At 35.0% G+C, this 17,792-nt stretch overlaps 3 protein-coding genes across 11 annotated transcripts; 1 reads left to right on the forward strand and 2 right to left on the reverse strand.

Annotated features, from left to right (window-relative positions):
* Positions 1-231: 231 nt before the first annotated feature.
* On the forward strand, positions 232-9,071 carry LOC133692778 (two-component response regulator ARR14-like). Of its 6 annotated transcripts, none has more exons than XM_062113921.1 (13): positions 232-576; positions 827-1,004; positions 1,180-1,349; positions 1,547-1,721; positions 1,816-2,060; positions 2,154-2,289; positions 2,691-3,159; positions 5,626-6,137; positions 6,841-6,996; positions 7,107-7,502; positions 7,606-7,682; positions 8,003-8,580; positions 8,727-9,071. In XM_062113921.1, exons 8-13 carry the CDS (start codon positions 5,891-5,893, stop codon positions 8,731-8,733), a joined length of 1,461 nt encoding a protein of 486 aa, XP_061969905.1. In that variant the 5' UTR covers positions 232-576; positions 827-1,004; positions 1,180-1,349; positions 1,547-1,721; positions 1,816-2,060; positions 2,154-2,289; positions 2,691-3,159; positions 5,626-5,890; the 3' UTR covers positions 8,734-9,071. The 6 variants fall into 6 exon arrangements, with proteins under 6 accessions (XP_061969905.1, XP_061969909.1, XP_061969903.1 ...); XM_062113925.1 differs by lacking the exon at positions 827-1,004 and having other exon boundaries at positions 2,691-2,945; positions 3,098-3,159; positions 5,979-6,137; XM_062113919.1 differs by lacking the exon at positions 827-1,004.
* Positions 9,072-10,358: 1,287 nt separating this feature from the next.
* On the reverse strand, positions 10,359-11,649 carry LOC133690707 (uncharacterized). Its single transcript, XM_062110970.1, has one exon. The coding sequence runs from the start codon at positions 11,208-11,210 to the stop codon at positions 10,704-10,706; it is 507 nt and encodes a 168-aa protein (XP_061966954.1). The 5' UTR covers positions 11,211-11,649; the 3' UTR covers positions 10,359-10,703.
* A 143-nt stretch (positions 11,650-11,792) lies between these two features.
* Positions 11,793-15,493, reverse strand: LOC133690705 (protein-ribulosamine 3-kinase, chloroplastic). 4 transcript variants are annotated; one of them, XM_062110967.1, is made up of 10 exons: positions 15,308-15,490; positions 14,394-14,550; positions 14,191-14,281; positions 14,000-14,074; positions 13,829-13,917; positions 13,571-13,689; positions 12,869-13,009; positions 12,497-12,573; positions 11,953-12,117; positions 11,793-11,856 (listed from the first exon to the last, which is right to left on the reverse strand). In XM_062110967.1, the coding sequence occupies exons 1-9, from the start codon at positions 15,483-15,485 to the stop codon at positions 11,971-11,973; spliced, it is 1,074 nt and encodes a 357-aa protein (XP_061966951.1). In that variant the 5' UTR covers positions 15,486-15,490; the 3' UTR covers positions 11,793-11,856; positions 11,953-11,970. The 4 variants fall into 4 exon arrangements, with proteins under 4 accessions (XP_061966951.1, XP_061966952.1, XP_061966950.1 ...); XM_062110968.1 differs by having other exon boundaries at positions 11,793-11,871; XM_062110966.1 differs by having other exon boundaries at positions 11,793-12,117.
* Between the last annotated feature and the right edge of the window lie 2,299 nt (positions 15,494-17,792).

A 17,792-nucleotide genomic window follows, 5' to 3' on the forward strand; every position in this document is an offset into this window, starting at 1 on the left:
AATAACCATTTCGTACCGAAGGCACGTCACCTGTGGGCTTAACTTGTCGACATTGGACCAAACATTTTACAATATCATAAAAGGTAAACGTGGGCCTCGCCTTCACCATTGTTTAAAACCTGAGGCCTGGCCTACTCCGAACATTCTAAACTCACACGGACTTAAACGAGCCCATTAAAAATCCATATATATATATATAGAACACGAAGATTCCTGTAATGGGAGAAAAAAAAAAAAGTAGATAAAAACTTCAAACTCTCTGCTTTTTCCAAAACATGCAAACCTTAAAAAATCTTAACACATTGTCCATTTAATAAAACCAAACTCCCAATTTTAGTATTGTCTTGCAACTACTTACATTATTCAAGAAATAATATTTATGGTTGTTGGTGGCAAATTATGGGATTTACTAGAACCCCATGCGCGACATGAGGGACCCGATTTCTTGAGAGAAAAAGGATCACAGTCGATCTTTCATAATGGATAGTCCAACATGAAACAGTTATCGAGGCAACCCATTTCCGTCAACCTCATCTCTGTCTCACTTTCTTCCGTACCATCAATCTCTGCTCCAAGGTTTGAGCTTTTTTTAGAAACTCTTTTGATATTTTTTTGTGGGGTTTAGTAATGGCCTTAAAGAATCATTCTTTAGTGTGATACTTATTATTATTTTGGAGATGTACGTTGTATGAGTACCCTTTTGGTTAATGATGTGGTTAGATTGAGTGGAAATTGTGAAAAAGTTGAAGATTTTGAAAGATGGTTGTTGTTTTCATTTGGATGTAATGAGAAAGCTTGAAACGTTGGGTTTTTTTTTTTTTTGTAGTTTGGAGTGTCTCTTGTTTTCGTTGTTGATGAGACTCCGTCGCCAATGAAGTTTCAAGCGAGAATAGCAAGGTTTTTTTTCTGTTTTCGGGGGTTGATATTCCGAGTTGGCCGGTGGCTGAAAAGGGTTTTTCGGTAGAGAGGAAAAGACTTTTCTGAAATGTGTTCGAGGGGGTGTGGTTAGTCGCTGTTAATTTTATAAATGTGTTTTCCTTTTATATTCATTTGTGAACCTGCATTTGGTTTCTGAGAATTGCATTCTTAGCAGTATTTGTTTGGACATATATGAATTTGATTTTACTTCTAATGGGAGAGTGCTTCTAATTAACTGATTCTCTGAAGTGGTTTTTGTAGGAACTGCTTGAACTATTTGGTATGCCTGTTTAAAAAAGCCAATGGTGAAGCTGAAGCACTGTGTGCTCAGTTAAATGCCAAAGGCCATGTGGATGCTTGTATAACAGCTGATAGTGATGCTTTCCTTTTTGGGGCTAAGTTTGTGATAAAACCTCAAGCCTAATACCAAAGTAAGCTTTACGTGTCTTGTATTCAATTTTCTGATTATTTGTGAGTTATAGGTAAACTTGGAAGTAGTGCCTGAATCATAATTTCTACAACTTACTGCAATGCAGGGTAGTTTTATAGATCTTTTTATTGTTCTGAATGTAATAGGCAATTCAAATTTCTTCTTCCTTTTGAAACACAAGAATGTCATTGTGTGCAGGAACCATTTGAATGCTACCATATATTGAAGCTGGTCTTGGGTTGAAGAGGAAACACTTGATAGCTATCTCTCTCTTGGTTGGAAATGATCATGATCTAAATGGCGTGCAAGGGGTTGGGCTTGAGAAGGCTTGTTGTTTTGTCTGAAGTTCCAGTGAGGACAAGATATTGGATCTGTTCGTTTCTATACCTGTCTCCAATTTAGTTTCTTTTGTGTTCTTGAAAATAGTGCTTTGTGATTGAGCTCGATCCAACTTGTTCTCTATGCAGGTTACGTGAAATTGGCAATGGGAACACTCCATTTCAAATTGGCCCAAAAGTTGTAGATGATTTAATGCTTGATCTAGATGAGAGCCTAGTAAAGTCAAAAACTTCTCATTGTTCCTTCTGTGGGCATCCAAACAGCAAAAGAGCACATTTCAAGTCAACTTGTGAATATTGTGGCACTAGTAATATTCAGGGTTTGCTTAAGAAAGCCAGAGAGTTCTAAGTGTAATTGTTCCTCCTGTAATGAGGTATATTTTTCCTGTTCTTCTGTTGAGTTTTTTTAGCTGTAGTATGCCTTGATATACCATTATTGAAAGCATTATATGATATTTGTCTGGTAGGATTGAAAAGAAAAGGAGCAGCAAAAACATGAAAATTGGCGCATAAAAGTTTGCAGCAAGATATCCATGGAGCCAAACTTTTCAAATGATGATATCATTTGAATGCATTTGTGCATCAATCATGGAAACTTTACTGGTATTGGCTGTAGGATGTGGATTGCATGTAATATATATACATATCAAATTTTGTTAACTGAGATAGTCTAATCTAACCTATCTCATGATATTTCCTTTTTTCATTTTGACTTTCTTTTCTAAAATTATATATCTTAAAAAAAATCCTTCTGTGCGGGTATAATTCCACCTTTGGAACATTTCAGAAAGCCCCTTTTTTTTCCCTTGGGATCAAGGGCTGTGCGAATGGTGTTAGATGTAGGAGCAAGGTGGATATGTTTGTAGCTTCTTCTTCTTTTTTTTTTAATCTTTTATTGTGACTCAGTTTTCTGTGTTAACTTGTTTGATTTTTTTTTTGAAATGCACATCATTTTTCTGCTATGTTCTGGTCCCTTATTAAGCCCTGAATTATTTCTTGTATAGCTGATGATGGCCCATGCTTATCATGGAGAAACCCAGGCATTGAGATGCTAATTGATTTCTTGGATTTTCATCAGCACTGGGAACCATCTTATGTTCGACTGGGAATGTCTCCCATGTTGTCCACCATATATTTGCAAGAAATTTCTGCCAAGCATTAGAAACCATGTTGTATGGGCAGTGTGTATTTGATTCTATCCAGCCTGTGAAAATAAGACGGACACCAATCTTATGTGATCAGGTGGAGAAAAGCCACAGGTACAGCAAGCAGTCTTATACATACCAACTGTATTGAAGAGTCTGACAGGCCTTAAGAAGAGATCATTGAAATTGATGAACTAGTTGATCAATTGGATGAGGACGTCGCCCCCAGATTCATATTGATGATGGGTATTGCTTCCTGTTGACAGATGAAAATATGGAGCTTGCTTGTTGTGCTTTTTCAGAAGTTGAAAGTTTTTTGCATGAGAAGGTATGGTTTTTTTCCCCCATTCTTCTTCTCTCCTTCTCACTTTGTCAAATTGCTGTTTCTTTTCTTTTCTTTTTTGTTATAAAATCATGGATACCCTATTTTCTTGTTTTCCCTTGTGATTTAGCAAACTTGATGAAGTAGAGGCATGTCTCAAAATGTAATTATCATAAATTAATATCTGCAGATTAATTCTTATATAGGAATCTCTAAGTACCCATTATCTTAGAATGTTTAAGATTGATGGCCCAAGGAGAGAAGCAAGTAGGAATGGGAGAACTGGTTTTATGTACTCTTTGACCCTGATTTCTTTTTTGTATTAGCTAAAATACTTAAAGAAATTGCATCATAGTCCATGCTTTATTAGTCCAAAATGCTGAATAGTGCAAATGGGAATGTTGAATGGATGATTGACAAGACAAGGACTAGTTTATTCAGAGGTGATTGTATATATGAGAAGTAAATGACAGCATGAGATACAGATAAAAAGGTGGAGATGGATTTTCTGGATGGAAGAAGGATAGCAAAACAAGGATGATAGCAAAACAAGGATATTAGTTTCAGTTGAAAAGGTAATGTGCCCTGTGGTGGCTCGAGTTCATCAGGGGTGCTGTGTCCTTTTCTTCATGTGCAAAATGGTTTAAACTTGAGGACTCTAGATCGTTGAAATTGTTTAGTTTGTTATCATGCTGCCTGTTATATATAAGGATCTTGGAAATGAGATAGCCTCAGGGCCTGCCAGATTATTTACTTTTGTGGTTGAAAATTGGCAGGAACGGAGAGCTTCATAAAGAAGAAAGGGTTCAAGCTTAAGAGCTGAAGGGTCCGATGAAAAGTCGGAATCAACAAAGTCAAAACATGTCCAACTTAGTATAACAGAATTTTATCATTCTGCTAAGGTAGCAGCAATTCATGCAAAACAATGAGATCTAGCCAATAATTCTGAAAATCAACAGGATGGGACATCAAAACAGAAGAGAAAGGTTTCAAGTTCAAACCTTCCAAAGTCTATGAGTCGTAGCCTTTTGTTTAAGTAGAGGACATTTAGGGACTTCAGATATGAATATGTACATAAACTGTTAGCCTTAGAACCATTACTGTGGATAAGTGGAGGAGAATTCTTGTACATGAATGATAAGTCTACTTTCTTTTGATTTGTAGAGAAGCCCGCTCTCTTTGTAGGAAATATAGCAGTTTATCTTTACAGTCCATTTATACCGGGTAGCTTTGCTGCTTAACAACTTTTAACGGGTGCACATTTAAACTACAGAGTGACCAATTCCAGGCTCTAAATATAATGTGTTACAGAACAAATCGGTAATATTGATGGGAAGATCCAGTTAGTAGGAAACATTGACCTTCAATTGGGTAATCAATCGATAGTCAATTGGCTTCTTCTCTCTAGACTGAGTCTGTTATGATCAATATTTTCTTCAAACACTCAACCTTCACCTGATTTCCATATTATCTTGCACCAATCACTAGAACTATCATATTGTAATCCTTATCTAGTGTTTGGTAGTTTCCCCTACTCTTATTACCAAATACCTTTGTATGAACCTGGATATTAAGGGAATTGAATAGTTGTTACTGATTTTTGATGGCTCTGAATTCTTCTAAAATAGTTCTGAAACTTGATTTGTTATTTTTTTATGAAGCTTGAGCTTGTTTACTAATATAGGAAATGAAATAAATGTAAATATTGTTAATATAATTTTGAATTACACCTTTTTTTTTTCTTTTTTTTTTTATCTAAGTACTAAGTATATTAGCCTCAACTTGAATGTTAAAATCATGTTAGGTGTATTTTATATTTTATCTTCCATCCAAGCTATAATAAAATATTGTTTGTATTTACTCTTTTAGATAATCATCTAAATTATATTTTATGTTTACGAACATTTTGAATTGAGTATTTAAATGTTGCAACTTTTCATAAAAATAATTTAACTTTGAAATTGTGATCAAACTTGGTGAATGAGTATTTTATCAAATCTAACAAGAGTCAAGCTCAATTAGTTTGGTTCATTATAGAGCATTGCAAGATAATTAATTCCCTGTAATGAGAAGTAATAGCATTGGTTATCATCCCAAACACCATTGAATTGAACATTTATGGGTGGGTACTGTCATCACATGTTTGGTTACATTCATGTGATGACAGTATGAGCAATATAAAAGGTTCATGCATAAGGGTTTTCTTATGCATTCAAATATGGAAAATTGTGCACACTTCCTAGAGAGGAAACTCATCAAGCGACCTGGAGTTCTGTATATATGGCAATTGTAGGGGTATACTGGCAAGCTAATTAAACTGTGTTGACTACCATCAATTTTCAATTGACAGTTACAAGGCTAGTGCTGCCATTTTAGAATGCTCTGCACATCTTCCCAAGTGATTGTCAAAAAATTTCTATGATCATTTTGTTTTATCACACTAGAACTTTAATTCCAGATATGCTTTAATAGTTTTGTAGAGTAATTTATTGAGGAGCCTCCTGGTTTGGATTCAACATCTGGGCAAAGTTTGTTGCTATCAGGGAATGCTTTAAATAACCATCTATGCTTGTGTGAAGTGATTTTGTCCATCCAAATGTGGGGTCCACACGCCATGAACGGACAGAATCATCTCACTTTGCGTGGAGAACTGTACAATTCTTTTCTCAAAGATTCTTTCCTTGGGAAGCTACCATAAGTACTTGATTATCGGTTATATATAGGCAACTCAAAATAAATGCAGACATCCTATATTTTACAGCAGAAGCATATCTATCTGAGTCTCCCTCTCTGTGCCTGTCAAATTGTCCCTCTCTCCCCTGTAGGTTCTGTTCCAGACATGACTAGTGAGCAGTTTCTCTCAGTTGATGTTACAAAAAATAATGCTAGCTCATTTGCTAAAGGTGTTAGAATCTTGGTTGTGGAAAGTGATCCTACATGCCTCAGAATTGTGTCAAAAATGCTTCAGGCATTTGGATATGAAGGTATGTACTGGAGATTAGTCGGTTATCTTTTTATATCCGCCTCTGCTAGACTCTTAAACTACGATTGTTTTATCAGCATCCTTGATCACGAGATGCAATATTGCTTTACTGTTTAGTTATACTCACCTTTAACATTTAGGAATGTGGTGGAGCGATGCGATATATCCTCTGCCTTTGGGCAGGGAAGGTTTTTATTAATGCCCCGTGTACCACGTTCTCAACCGGACCCTATGTTCAATAATAAGTATGCTACGTTAGAGTGTTGTACGAAGTTTAAGAAAAAAAAAAGAGGGTTTGTCGCGTTGGGGGGTGGGGTGGAGGGTGTTGGGGCTGTTGCAGGCAATCCCTTCCTCATATTCCAGGTAGAGTTTGTAATCCTGTTCTCAGATGTTGAGATTTAGTTGCTCCTTGTAGATAACGACACGTTTCCCAACATGCTAGTTTTTGGATCTGTGTTCCTGCTTTGGAAAAGACCATTAAGAGCAAAATCTGGTAATTTATGTTGAAACTGTTATGTTCCATTTGGTCTATAAAAGCTAAATCGAATCTCTTACCAGCTCCAGCCACTTGCTTTTAAGTATTGACGGGCACTTAGCTTGTCTTCTTCTTTCTTCTTTGTGATGGAATGGTCAAATTTAAGTATCTGTAACTTTTTCGTTGATAAATCTTATACATAAAACTTGCTATACTGTTGTACCTGTAGTTACAACTGCTACACGAGCCACTGATGCATTGCACATTTTACGGGAGAAAGAAGATGAAATTAACCTTATTCTGATAGAAACTCACTTGCCTGATATGGATCAATATGAGATCATTGAGACAGTGAGAGCAATGTCTTCTTCTTTGCCCATTGTCGGTAAGTAGTTCTTGATTCAACCTCAGCCATGCATCTTTTTCCATAAGATGCTTGTTATTTAGAAATACAATTTTTAACATTTGATTTTGGTGGTTTTACTTCTATCGCAGTTTTTTCAGCTGATAACAATTTGAGCGCCATGTTAGGCTGGCTGTATAAAGGGGCTGCACTTTATCTTATGAAGCCAATCGTCAAGAACGATGTAAAAAACCTTTGGCAGTTAACATATAGAAAGAAAAAAAAGACAACTATATCTAGCGTAGGATCAAACAGCTTTCATGCTGGGTTGGCAGAGGAGAATGCTTCAAGTGTGACCGCAGGGATCCCATCACTCTTAAGTACCATGGGGCAGAGTGACCAAATGGGAAAAAGAAAGGAGCTAGAAGAGACAGATAACGATGATGAAGATAATGGCAATTTGACTGTTCTAAAGAAGCCAGAGCTTGTTTGGACTAATGAGCTGCATAACAGATTCTTGCAAGCTATCAGGATATTAGGCGTTGATGGTAAAAAATTCTTGACAGAAGTTGTATGATAATATTTTTCTGTTTCCATCTTTTCTGTTGACAATAATGGTACAACATTACTTAAATCTCATTATCAATGTAGGTGCCCATCCAAAGAAAATACTTCAGCACATGAATGTCGCAGGGCTAAAGAAAGAAAATGTTTCAAGCCATTTACAGGTTTGTTCTCTGTATATGGGTTGAGGGCTAGATATGTCTAGGGTGTAAGGACCTTTACTTGTTGGTAATATTTGAAGCCTGATATTTCAAACATGAGTGATAATTGGCCTGAGGATTTTACTGTCTCAAACTACCAACATGTAAATGCTAGAAGCATATATTTCTTCTTTTTTTTGGAGATCTCTGCAGGACACAATTGCTATGTTGATTTTTCAGAATAATTGAACAATGTTATGTTGCTGTATACGTAGTCCTTATGCATTGTAGGATTATGAAAGGGCATCATTTGCGTCTAACTATTACAAATGTTATGTTTTCAGAAATTTCGTCTTTCCTTGAAGCGGGAACAAGATGCAACACAGAAGACCATGATTAGAGATCACCATCCTTCATTGACTTTGAATTTACAAGGAGGGTTTTCTCAATTCACAAACCCGCAATTCTTCATGGCAATATCTCAATCAGAACACAGAAACAATATCCAGAATAATCTCTGTAGTCCTGTGTCAATGCATTCCCTTGGTTCTGCACATTCTCTTACTCAAGTGAACACAAACTATGATGGCATGTTGATTCCTAGCTATGGGCAACAAAGCAAACAGCTAGACCGTACTTACCCCAATTGCAGTCATACTGGAATTGGGACTACTAATGATGGGAACTTTGCAAGTTTAGGACAGAAAGGAAATCATAATGTGGAAGAATATCTCAATCAAGGAACCACTTTCTCCAATGTTGGAACTCATGGCCCAACATTTCTGGGCAACTCTCAGCAGCAGCTGCAGTTTCCACAGCTACAGCCTCAACCACTTCCAGAGAAGGAAGATGAATCTGACATTCCCAATATCGTAACAGAGGCAAGGAATGAGTTCCTTGACTATCCTAATAATGATCTCTGGTAGGTTAATGATTTTTGTGATCTAATTTTTAAATGCTTGCTTCATGCATTAAGTTTCTGTAGGGTAATTATAATTATCTTTATTTGTATTTCCAGTGTCATTTTTATTTTCCCACTTGTAATGCTTTTGTGAATTCTTACACAAGGCTCTGAAGTGGCAATGGAATCCGAGATTGGCTTTGATGCTTTATAGAATGAAGAGCAAGATCCCCAAAAACTTTGAATCTGGCCATGGTTGACGCAGCAGAAGCCAAAGAAAGGGTGCAATTGTTGGACACGTTATCTCTCAGTTTGACATTTAGTTTTACAGTTAATAAGTTGTTAAAATACCTCAATGAGGGCTCTGTTATTTGGATGCCGTTTCCTTGTTTGCTATGCCGATAAAGTAATGACTGTTTGTTGTTATTTAGTTGCTCTTTTTTTGTTTGCAATGGCATAAATTAATCTCTCCTGTCTGGGGAAAAAAATGAAGTTACTGGATATTTGTAGCTCTTTATGGTGTGGTCAAGAGAGTGAAATGCTACCCTCTTTATGATAACTTGCCCAGCTTCATATTCCTAAAGTACATAGAACAGAAGAGGATGGAGTTTTTTCATTCTGTTCTCAACAGGAAAGGAGGATGAAATCATGCCTATTTCATTGGTATGAAAACTCCCTTGGCATAAGGAATATAAAAGCTTACCATAAATGATACGTTGGCAAAAAAAAGCCTATGCTTTTGCATGTGGAATTTCTCAAAGCGAAGTTGAATGAAATCCTAGAGAGAGAGGGAGAGAGAGGGAGAGTTGAATGAAATCACTGCCCATGTGACTACCAGGATAGTTAAATGCTCGATTACCAATCTCAAAAGGATTTTACTTTTGTTCTATGGTTGGTATTTAATTGATTCTGAATAAAATTACATACCTTGTATACATCTTACACAAATTTGGTAACAAGCATATTGCTAATCATAGAGTACAATTATCACTGGATAAATCAGCTGACATGGGACTGTTCTAGCTTAATCAAGGGTTTCTATTTGAGGATTGGGAATGTAGCTGCGTTAAATACTTGGTAGGGAGAGCTTTGCAGCCCTTGTGGTTCTACCCGGCTAGAATCTAGATTAGTCGGAGCTCACCTGATAATCTAACTTAAAAAAACTACATTGCCAGTGTCCCAAATGCATTTTGTATGCCTCATTGCCACTCAATTTATTCTTCACTGGTGTAAATTTTGCCAGGCCATAAAAATAATAAATTTTAACAAGAAAATATATCACATTTTATGCATGTCGGTTCCTGATTCCATAGCAATGTCTGTGTGTGTGTTGACTTCAAAGAGTAGCTTCTCATTTATACAATTTGGATCAGCCTTCATAATTTTTCAAGCATGGATAATACAATCTCCGGCCCTGTTCAATCAACCAAACCCCAAAACCTTCCTTGAGAATTCAATATTGTGGTTGTGGATAACGACCCCACATGCCTCAGCATTGTGCCTGGGATACTTCAAGCATGCAAGTATGAAGGTACTAACTACTTTGTGATTCCTTCTGTGTATTTGGTGCTATGATCATGAGTTCTTCAAGATGACAATTTTTCCATTTTCTTCTCTCTTAGTTGTGCGTTATGAAAAGGCAGCTAATGCTCTAGAGGCCATTCAAAAGAGAACAGGAAGACTAAATTAAAAGTGTAACTTTGATAAGATTGTATATAAGAAAATTACTTAATGTAACAATTAAATGTGTTTTCATTAGTTTTTCCCTGAACAAAAAGTGATGTTCTTGAGAACGCATATCACAGCAACAGAGGCTAAAAAGCAATCTTTTTTCAGAGAAATGCTATGACAATCTAAAATTATATAGCATGTCAAATCCCAGAATAGGGATAAAAACATGAGTCGTTCATAATGCAATACATTACCTCTGAAATCCAATTTCAATTGCATCATGTTTGTGCCATACTGCCATGGCATTCTCAAAATAAAGTAAAAGATGAAAGATGGAAATAAGAATATAGCCAACGAGATGAAACTCAATCATTCATCCCATTCCAAAAGCTCACTTCATCAAATAGACAATGCAAGCGAAACTCCCCTGCTCTGCCCTCTGTTTCCTCTGCTCTATTTCTTCCCAATAATAATCAGCCATGAAACTGGTAGATAAGATCCAAAGCCCTCAACCTAGTCTCACGGGGATCAAAGCCCACAATTCCTCCCCCAAACCCATCATCATACAGCCTCCTCTCCTCCGCCACCGCCACCGTTGACGGAGAAAGAGGTCTTTTAAGCCTCTTATTCTTAATAAAACAATCTCTCATCCTCTCCTCTACCTTCTCAATAGATACCACCTTGCTGGAATTCTCTTCATCATCATCTCCAACTTGCATAGGCTCGTTTCCATTCTCATCAGCCCCAGTTGCCGAGGAGAGAGAGTTCTCTTGTGGTGGGGGTTGAAGAGGGAAAGAAGGGAGTTGGTGGTTTTGAGAGAGGAAAGAGGAGAGGTGATGGTGGGCATGGTGGAGAGAGGAATAGATTTGGAGGAGGTGGTTGGGGTCAGTTGTTGATGGGAGTTGTTTAGCCATTAGTGTTGCTTGCTCCAATGATAGTATCAGGTCAGGTAGTGGCGGTGGTGTGGTGTTGTTGTTCATGTTTGTTGCCTCTCTTTCTCTTCTCAGCAAAGATTTTTTTTTTTTTTATTTGTCAGTTTGCTATTGAGACGTACTGAACAGAAAGTAGGTTTTTTTTCCCTGGATTTTTTTTTTAGGAATCATGGTAAGGTGTTGAGGATGTCAGAATTCGAAGTCAGTTCTTGAAGATGCCCATGTACTACTGTATCTGGAAAGAATTTTTTTTTTTTTTCTGAGGGGTTGTCTTTCCTCTAAAAATCAAAAGCACAAAGCATACTCACAAGTCAATTTTAAAAGTTAATAAAAAAAAAAAAGAGGGTTACAAAAGGGGCTAAAAGCCCAAGAGAACGAGAGACTACTTGCAGACTTTAAACTGCCCTGCTCCGTATTGGTCTTGTATTTAATATAACATCCGACCAGAATACCTGGAGACATACATTATTATCTAAATTAGCCAATCCATCTGCACAGCTATTAGCCTCTCTAGAGGTATGGAGAAATTCAATCCTCCAGTCTCCAAAACATTATTCTACTGGGTTCAGGTTCTTTTAAGCAATAAACACACCCTCCAACCACGGTTTACAGTCTTCTATAGCTTTAGAGTTTACACCTGAATTCACTTTACATTCAATACAGCCTCGTTTTCCAGTTTCCCTGTTCATTTCATCTGTAAACAAATTTGCTACACATAATGAGGAGGGAATTACACTCTGGCAAGCCATAACATATACTTTCAAGTATTTTTCAAATCATACAAACTTACATGCGTGTAATACAATTCTTACACTCCTAGCATCAGCAGATAATCATCTATTATTGACATTGCTGATGACCGATAACTGGAACCAAAGAGATTGTAATGATTCAGGTAGTGATACAGCAAATAGATCTCTCTCCTCTTCTCAAAGCCTGGTTGTTTGGGCATCACCTGGTAAAAAAGGTATGCACAAGAATGTCATTGGATCCTGCATAAGACTGCGGGTACAACCCATTGAACATTTGAGCAGGCCAGCACGCTTCTAAGCATTTTTTAGTTTCAAAATGTAATGTTGATGCAACTTTTCCCTTATCTTATGTGATCAATATAGGACTGCCTGGATTGCATGGTTGTGTCAGGGTATCGCATCTATTGCCTTGACATTGACATGGATGTAAACATGACCATGACATGCCACTATTGATGTGTACCAACGGGACAAAGTCAATGGTTATTGAGCCCCATGTTTAGGTGGATAGTTTTTTGGATATGAAAGAAAACCATAATTTTGGTACTCATATAGCTCGTATCTCTATGGAAGAATTGATACCTCAAAATAAGCATTGTAAAATGATCCTCCAAAACCAGCACACCATGACATTCCAAATTCTGCTTCATTGTGTCCATCTGAAACAAAACTCAACAAATAACGTGCAATTAATGGATTAAAAGAGTAATAACTACATGAACTTCATGCATTTAGCTAGATAATGAACGACTTAAGCAAGCCATGAACTTCAGTTATCAACATTCTCGGGTTAGAATTTCAAGCCATTAATCATCTAAACAGGTGTTTTCTTTCTTTACATATTGTCTACAGCAGAAACATAATTCAGTCATAAATACAAGTGCAAGATGTTTTCAAAGAATACGAGCCCTGCTGCTACACAATGATTTAGCAATCAGATCATTTTTAACTTACAATAGCATGCTGGGTCTAGTATAACAGGCTCGCCATTCTTGTCAGAGCTAATATTCCCACTCCACAAGTCTCCATGAAGTAAGCATGGCTCTATGACAATGTTTTGAAAGAGAGGTGCCATGTTCTTCACCAATCTTTTTCCTGTGAATCATGTGTCAGATAAGTATCCCAAAAATATGTCACTTGCACAAGCTACTGAGTAACAATTGACATTTAAGTTTCATAGATCAAAGTCTTTGTTTGTCTATGAGTGCTGAAACCAAATAACAATAAGTGTGATGAGAAGCACTAAAGCAAATGATATCTGAGTTATTCAACATTAGTGATTTAATATGATGAGGTTCTCCTTAGAAAAGAGAGGTCAGGCAGTCTTCCCATAAAATATGCTTTTGAATCCAAAGTTCATGAGTTGGAAAACAGAATTAAGATCTCAGAATGACTTAATGCAACAAGGAATATCGAAATAATGCTGCATACAAGAGGCACGAGAAGAAGCGTTTAACTACTGTGGTTCTAGTGATGCAAACTGAATTGCAGTTTCAACATTGCACAGCTATACCAAATGCATTCATGCTTATATACCCAGCATCATGTTTTCCAGTACATTTGCTAATTTTGCCATCTATTAAATTTGCATTTTTCACAAGCAAAGACATGGAATGGATAAAATAAATTATCACAAGGATGGGATATGTATATAACCTTTTTGATAAATGGTTGAATCACCATATTGATCTAATGCCAACTTAAGTTGGTAACCCAATCTGTGTTTTCCGTAAAACTCTATCCAGTCTGATGTCCAAGTGTTTATCTGTGGAGTACTACAAATTTGCACATGAATTTCTTAGAATTGAGCAAGAGCCCGGATTCATTATCAATTTCAAAGTCAGTGTACATATGACATTTGCATCAGAAAATAGAGGACAAAGATGACAACAACAGTTTCCTGAATGGTTGCACCTGCCAATGGTATTATCAACATCGAAACCAAAGCCTTTTTCAGATTTCCCAGCTTTATGCATTTCAGCGAGCTTTCTCCCTAGAACAGACTGAAGATTGGTAAACCGTTCAGACATCAAACTGTAAAGAATTATTGCCAAGATCAAATTATCCATTTTCTTGCACCCTCACCTGATTGCCTCTAGATGCCCCAAATTCGATAAACTCCATAATGATGTATGATCCACCTGTTGGTAGGGATCCAACCTACAATGCTTAGCAAGTAGTTACAATCCAATCATAATGCCATGTGAAAACTTATAAAGTTGACATGTTCCATCAATAAGAAGCAACTAATAGAAGAATAAGCTTAGCCTTCTCACCTTAAATGGCCTAGGTACCCTGATTGTTCTGGTTTCATACATAGCACCCAGGCCAAGAGCCTCTCCCTCAAACATGGATGGTCCAATACCCCTAATCCAGTATTTGAACAATAAAAATCTTTAATCCCTTTAGACATGTTAAAATAGAAAAGCATAAGCCTTTGAAGTTATTTCACTGATCTAGAGTCAAGTTTCTTTATTACCTGTTTGTTTTTACAAAGAAAGAACCAGCATCAGTGTCATAACGCCTTGCATTGTTGATACAACCACCACCAATGGCACTAGTTCGTGTTATCTGGGTTGCATTTCCTTCTGACATAATCCAATCACTGATTGGATCATCGCTCATTGCAGCTGAAACTGGTAAATAACCAAACCTCAGGTACAACCAACAAATTCAAGTAAACCCCTACCTACAGGAACTTGTGGCATAAAGAAATTTTTAAAGCAAATGAATTTCCCATAATGACAAACATCATAATTTCTTGAAAGAAAGGCTCATAATCTCCCAGACAAAAAAAGAGTTTCTCTACTGTTGAAATCAATAAAAGCTCCAGTATTTTAACTATATCTTCATATCTAATGGACCAATTCTCCAAATGCAAAGATAATGATATTCTACTAGCATTCAACTAAAAGCTAGAAACGGACAACAACAACAACAACAACAACAACAACAACAAAAATACTTTTACAGTTTAAATGAGACATATGAACATTACTAAAGACTCCACAAAAAATGTCAGATGGCTTCAAACTGCATATTGAAACTGTCACGGGTCAAACAAAGTGAAGTTGAGACTGAAGAAGTGAATTTCTTGTTCCAAGAACATTGAATGGAAATGGGTATCTCTCAAATAACTAGTTTATGTCGAAGGACTATAAGGCCTCGTAGTCATACCCCAAAAATTGAAACTTTACAGCAGTTACTATAGGCATCAAATAAGCCCATAACATGGTCATTGCAATGAAGGGTAATCACTAAAAAAAGACAGAAGAAACTCAATTAATTAAAACTAACTATCAAGTAGAGATTTATACTTGACAGCACAAAAACTAATGCTACAAGCATCATCAGAATTCAAAGCAACATGCCATTAAATAATCGATGCCTTACCTGCAAATGGTTTGCGTTTAGCAAAGCAAGGTCGAGGAGGAAAACAAGAAGAATTGAGAGATGAAATACCAATGTATGACGCCACCATTTTTTTATCTCCTTTTCCTTCTACTCGTCTTTTCTTTGTATGCTTTGCCACCCTGTTTTTTAGTGTATCCTGTTTGTACTGGATGTGCATTTGGTGACACTAGGCATGGCTCGCGGGTCCATATTTTTTATCATGAAAAATGATATTTAGATGCCGAAAATACCTTTCAAAAACAATTAAAAAAAATCAATTATTTGGATTATAGTAATAACCAAGTTTAATAAATTGTTTTTATTTTAATTAAATAATAAAATATTAGATAGCGATAGTAAACAAACAAATTTTTTTATAAAAAAATTACAATACTTTTAAAAAAATATGAAAAAAATAAAATTAGATAAAAATGAACAAAAAAATTAATTTGAATCAACTCAAGGCATTGGGATGGACATAAAACCTAGGTAACAAGGTAGTGCGATGGACATGTAACCTAGATAATAAGAGGCAAGCCAACCTAAATTAACTTGCAAAACTTGTAGTCAAGATCATGAAATCAAGATAATTTAATAAAAAGTTTTTTTGAAGAAAATCACAAAGATATATTTTTTAAAATAAACTAATATTGAATGATGACACAAGAAAAGAAAATAATGTAAGCTCTCATTAACTTTTCAAACTCATGACTTTAATAATTAAATCGAAAGCATTATATATATAAAAAATAACAAAGCATAATTCCTGGAAAATTAAACGATGGAAAATGAAAAGGAAAGAAAAATTAACAACACAAAAGAATCTAAAATTAAAAAATATTAATTAAAAGAACGAAGGTGGAAATTAAAATAAAAAATAAATCAGAGGGCAACTAAAATATTTGATTGAAGGGTTAAATTGAAAAGAAAAATAAATCCAACAAAAAAAATAAAAACTAAAAGAATGATGAACGAATTAAAAAAATAACACACCATAAACTTGAATTGAAGGATAAAATTGAAAATCAATAAAACTTTTATAAAATAGCTAAGGAATAAAAATAAAAAAAAATCAAAAGAATAAGAATCAAATTAAAAAAAACATAATATATGATAAATTAGAATTGAATGACCAAATTAAAAAGAAATAAAACTTTCACAAAATGGACAAGAAAAAAAATAAAAAATTAAAAGAAAAGGGACAAAAAATTTTGAATGGAGATTTAAATTAAAAAGAAAAATAAAACCAACAAAAAGAATAATTTTTTTTTAAAATAAGGACTAAATTATAAAAAAAATATATAAACTTGGATTGAATGATGAAATTGAAAACTAATAAAACTTTTATAAAAATTCTAAGGAAGAAAATCAAAAAAATAAGGATTAAATAAACAATACAATATATAAAAAAATAAAATTAAAAAACTAAATTGAAAAAAATAATATTACACATCAGGGCCAAGGAAAAAATTAAAAAATTAAAAAAAAAACTGAAGTAGAAATATAAAAAACAACAAAGATCAATCTGTAATTTTTAACGTACTAGAAACAAAAAAAAAAAGAAAACAAAAAGACCAACTAGTAACAAACTAATTATTTCTCAACAATACAGGCTGTACCATGAGAAAAAACAAAAAAGTAGCACATTAGAAAGACGATGGAAGCTCACGTGATATCATGAAGAGATGGCGCCTAAAGCATGCAAGTGTCTTTTATGCACCAGCGCATGCACACACATGTCAATAACTTTTTATATAAAAAAATTAATTAATTTTAATTATAAAAGCTAAATTACCCTTGATAAACAATGAAATATCAGAGTAAACCATTTGAAACGACAAAAATAAACATGGGAAACTTTTTTATCGTACGGTCATTTTAGTAACTTAATTGTGAATGCAAAAGTGAAAATTTGAAATTACCCCGCCTCAATTTTTAACATCTAAGGTTATTTATGTCATTACACCATTTATTGAAAAGAAAAGGATTTTACTACCCTTCAACTAGCCCAAAGTTTTTTTTTTTTTGGATTGAGAGAGGTAAACTTATAAATTTACTGTAACAATTTACAGTGAATATAGGTATATATACTGTTCAAAATTCAAATGACCCTTCCTTTTAGTTTATTCTCGGATGTATTTGGCTACTGTTTGAAGATAAAACATTGCGTGGCCTATTCCAGGTACAGAGTATTGCTTGCCGCGGTTAGCACAAACAAACATGGCATGCCATCTTCCGAAAAACCTGGATAGGCTTGGCACAAACAAAGTCGTGTTAGATGAACATTTAAATATATTTAGAGTATATATAATAATATAGTTGTGATTGTTTTTTAAATAATATTTTATATTGAATTGCATGTTAATAATGTTTTTATTTTTGATATTACCATATTAAAACAATCCAAAATATATAAAACTTAATAAAAAAAATTTAAAAACACGATTTACACCTTGTTTCCAAAATAATTTTATATTTTGTTAAC

This window comes from Populus nigra, chromosome 4 (genome assembly GCF_951802175.1).
Source record: "Populus nigra chromosome 4, ddPopNigr1.1, whole genome shotgun sequence".
Taxonomy (NCBI): Eukaryota; Viridiplantae; Streptophyta; class Magnoliopsida; order Malpighiales; family Salicaceae; genus Populus; species Populus nigra.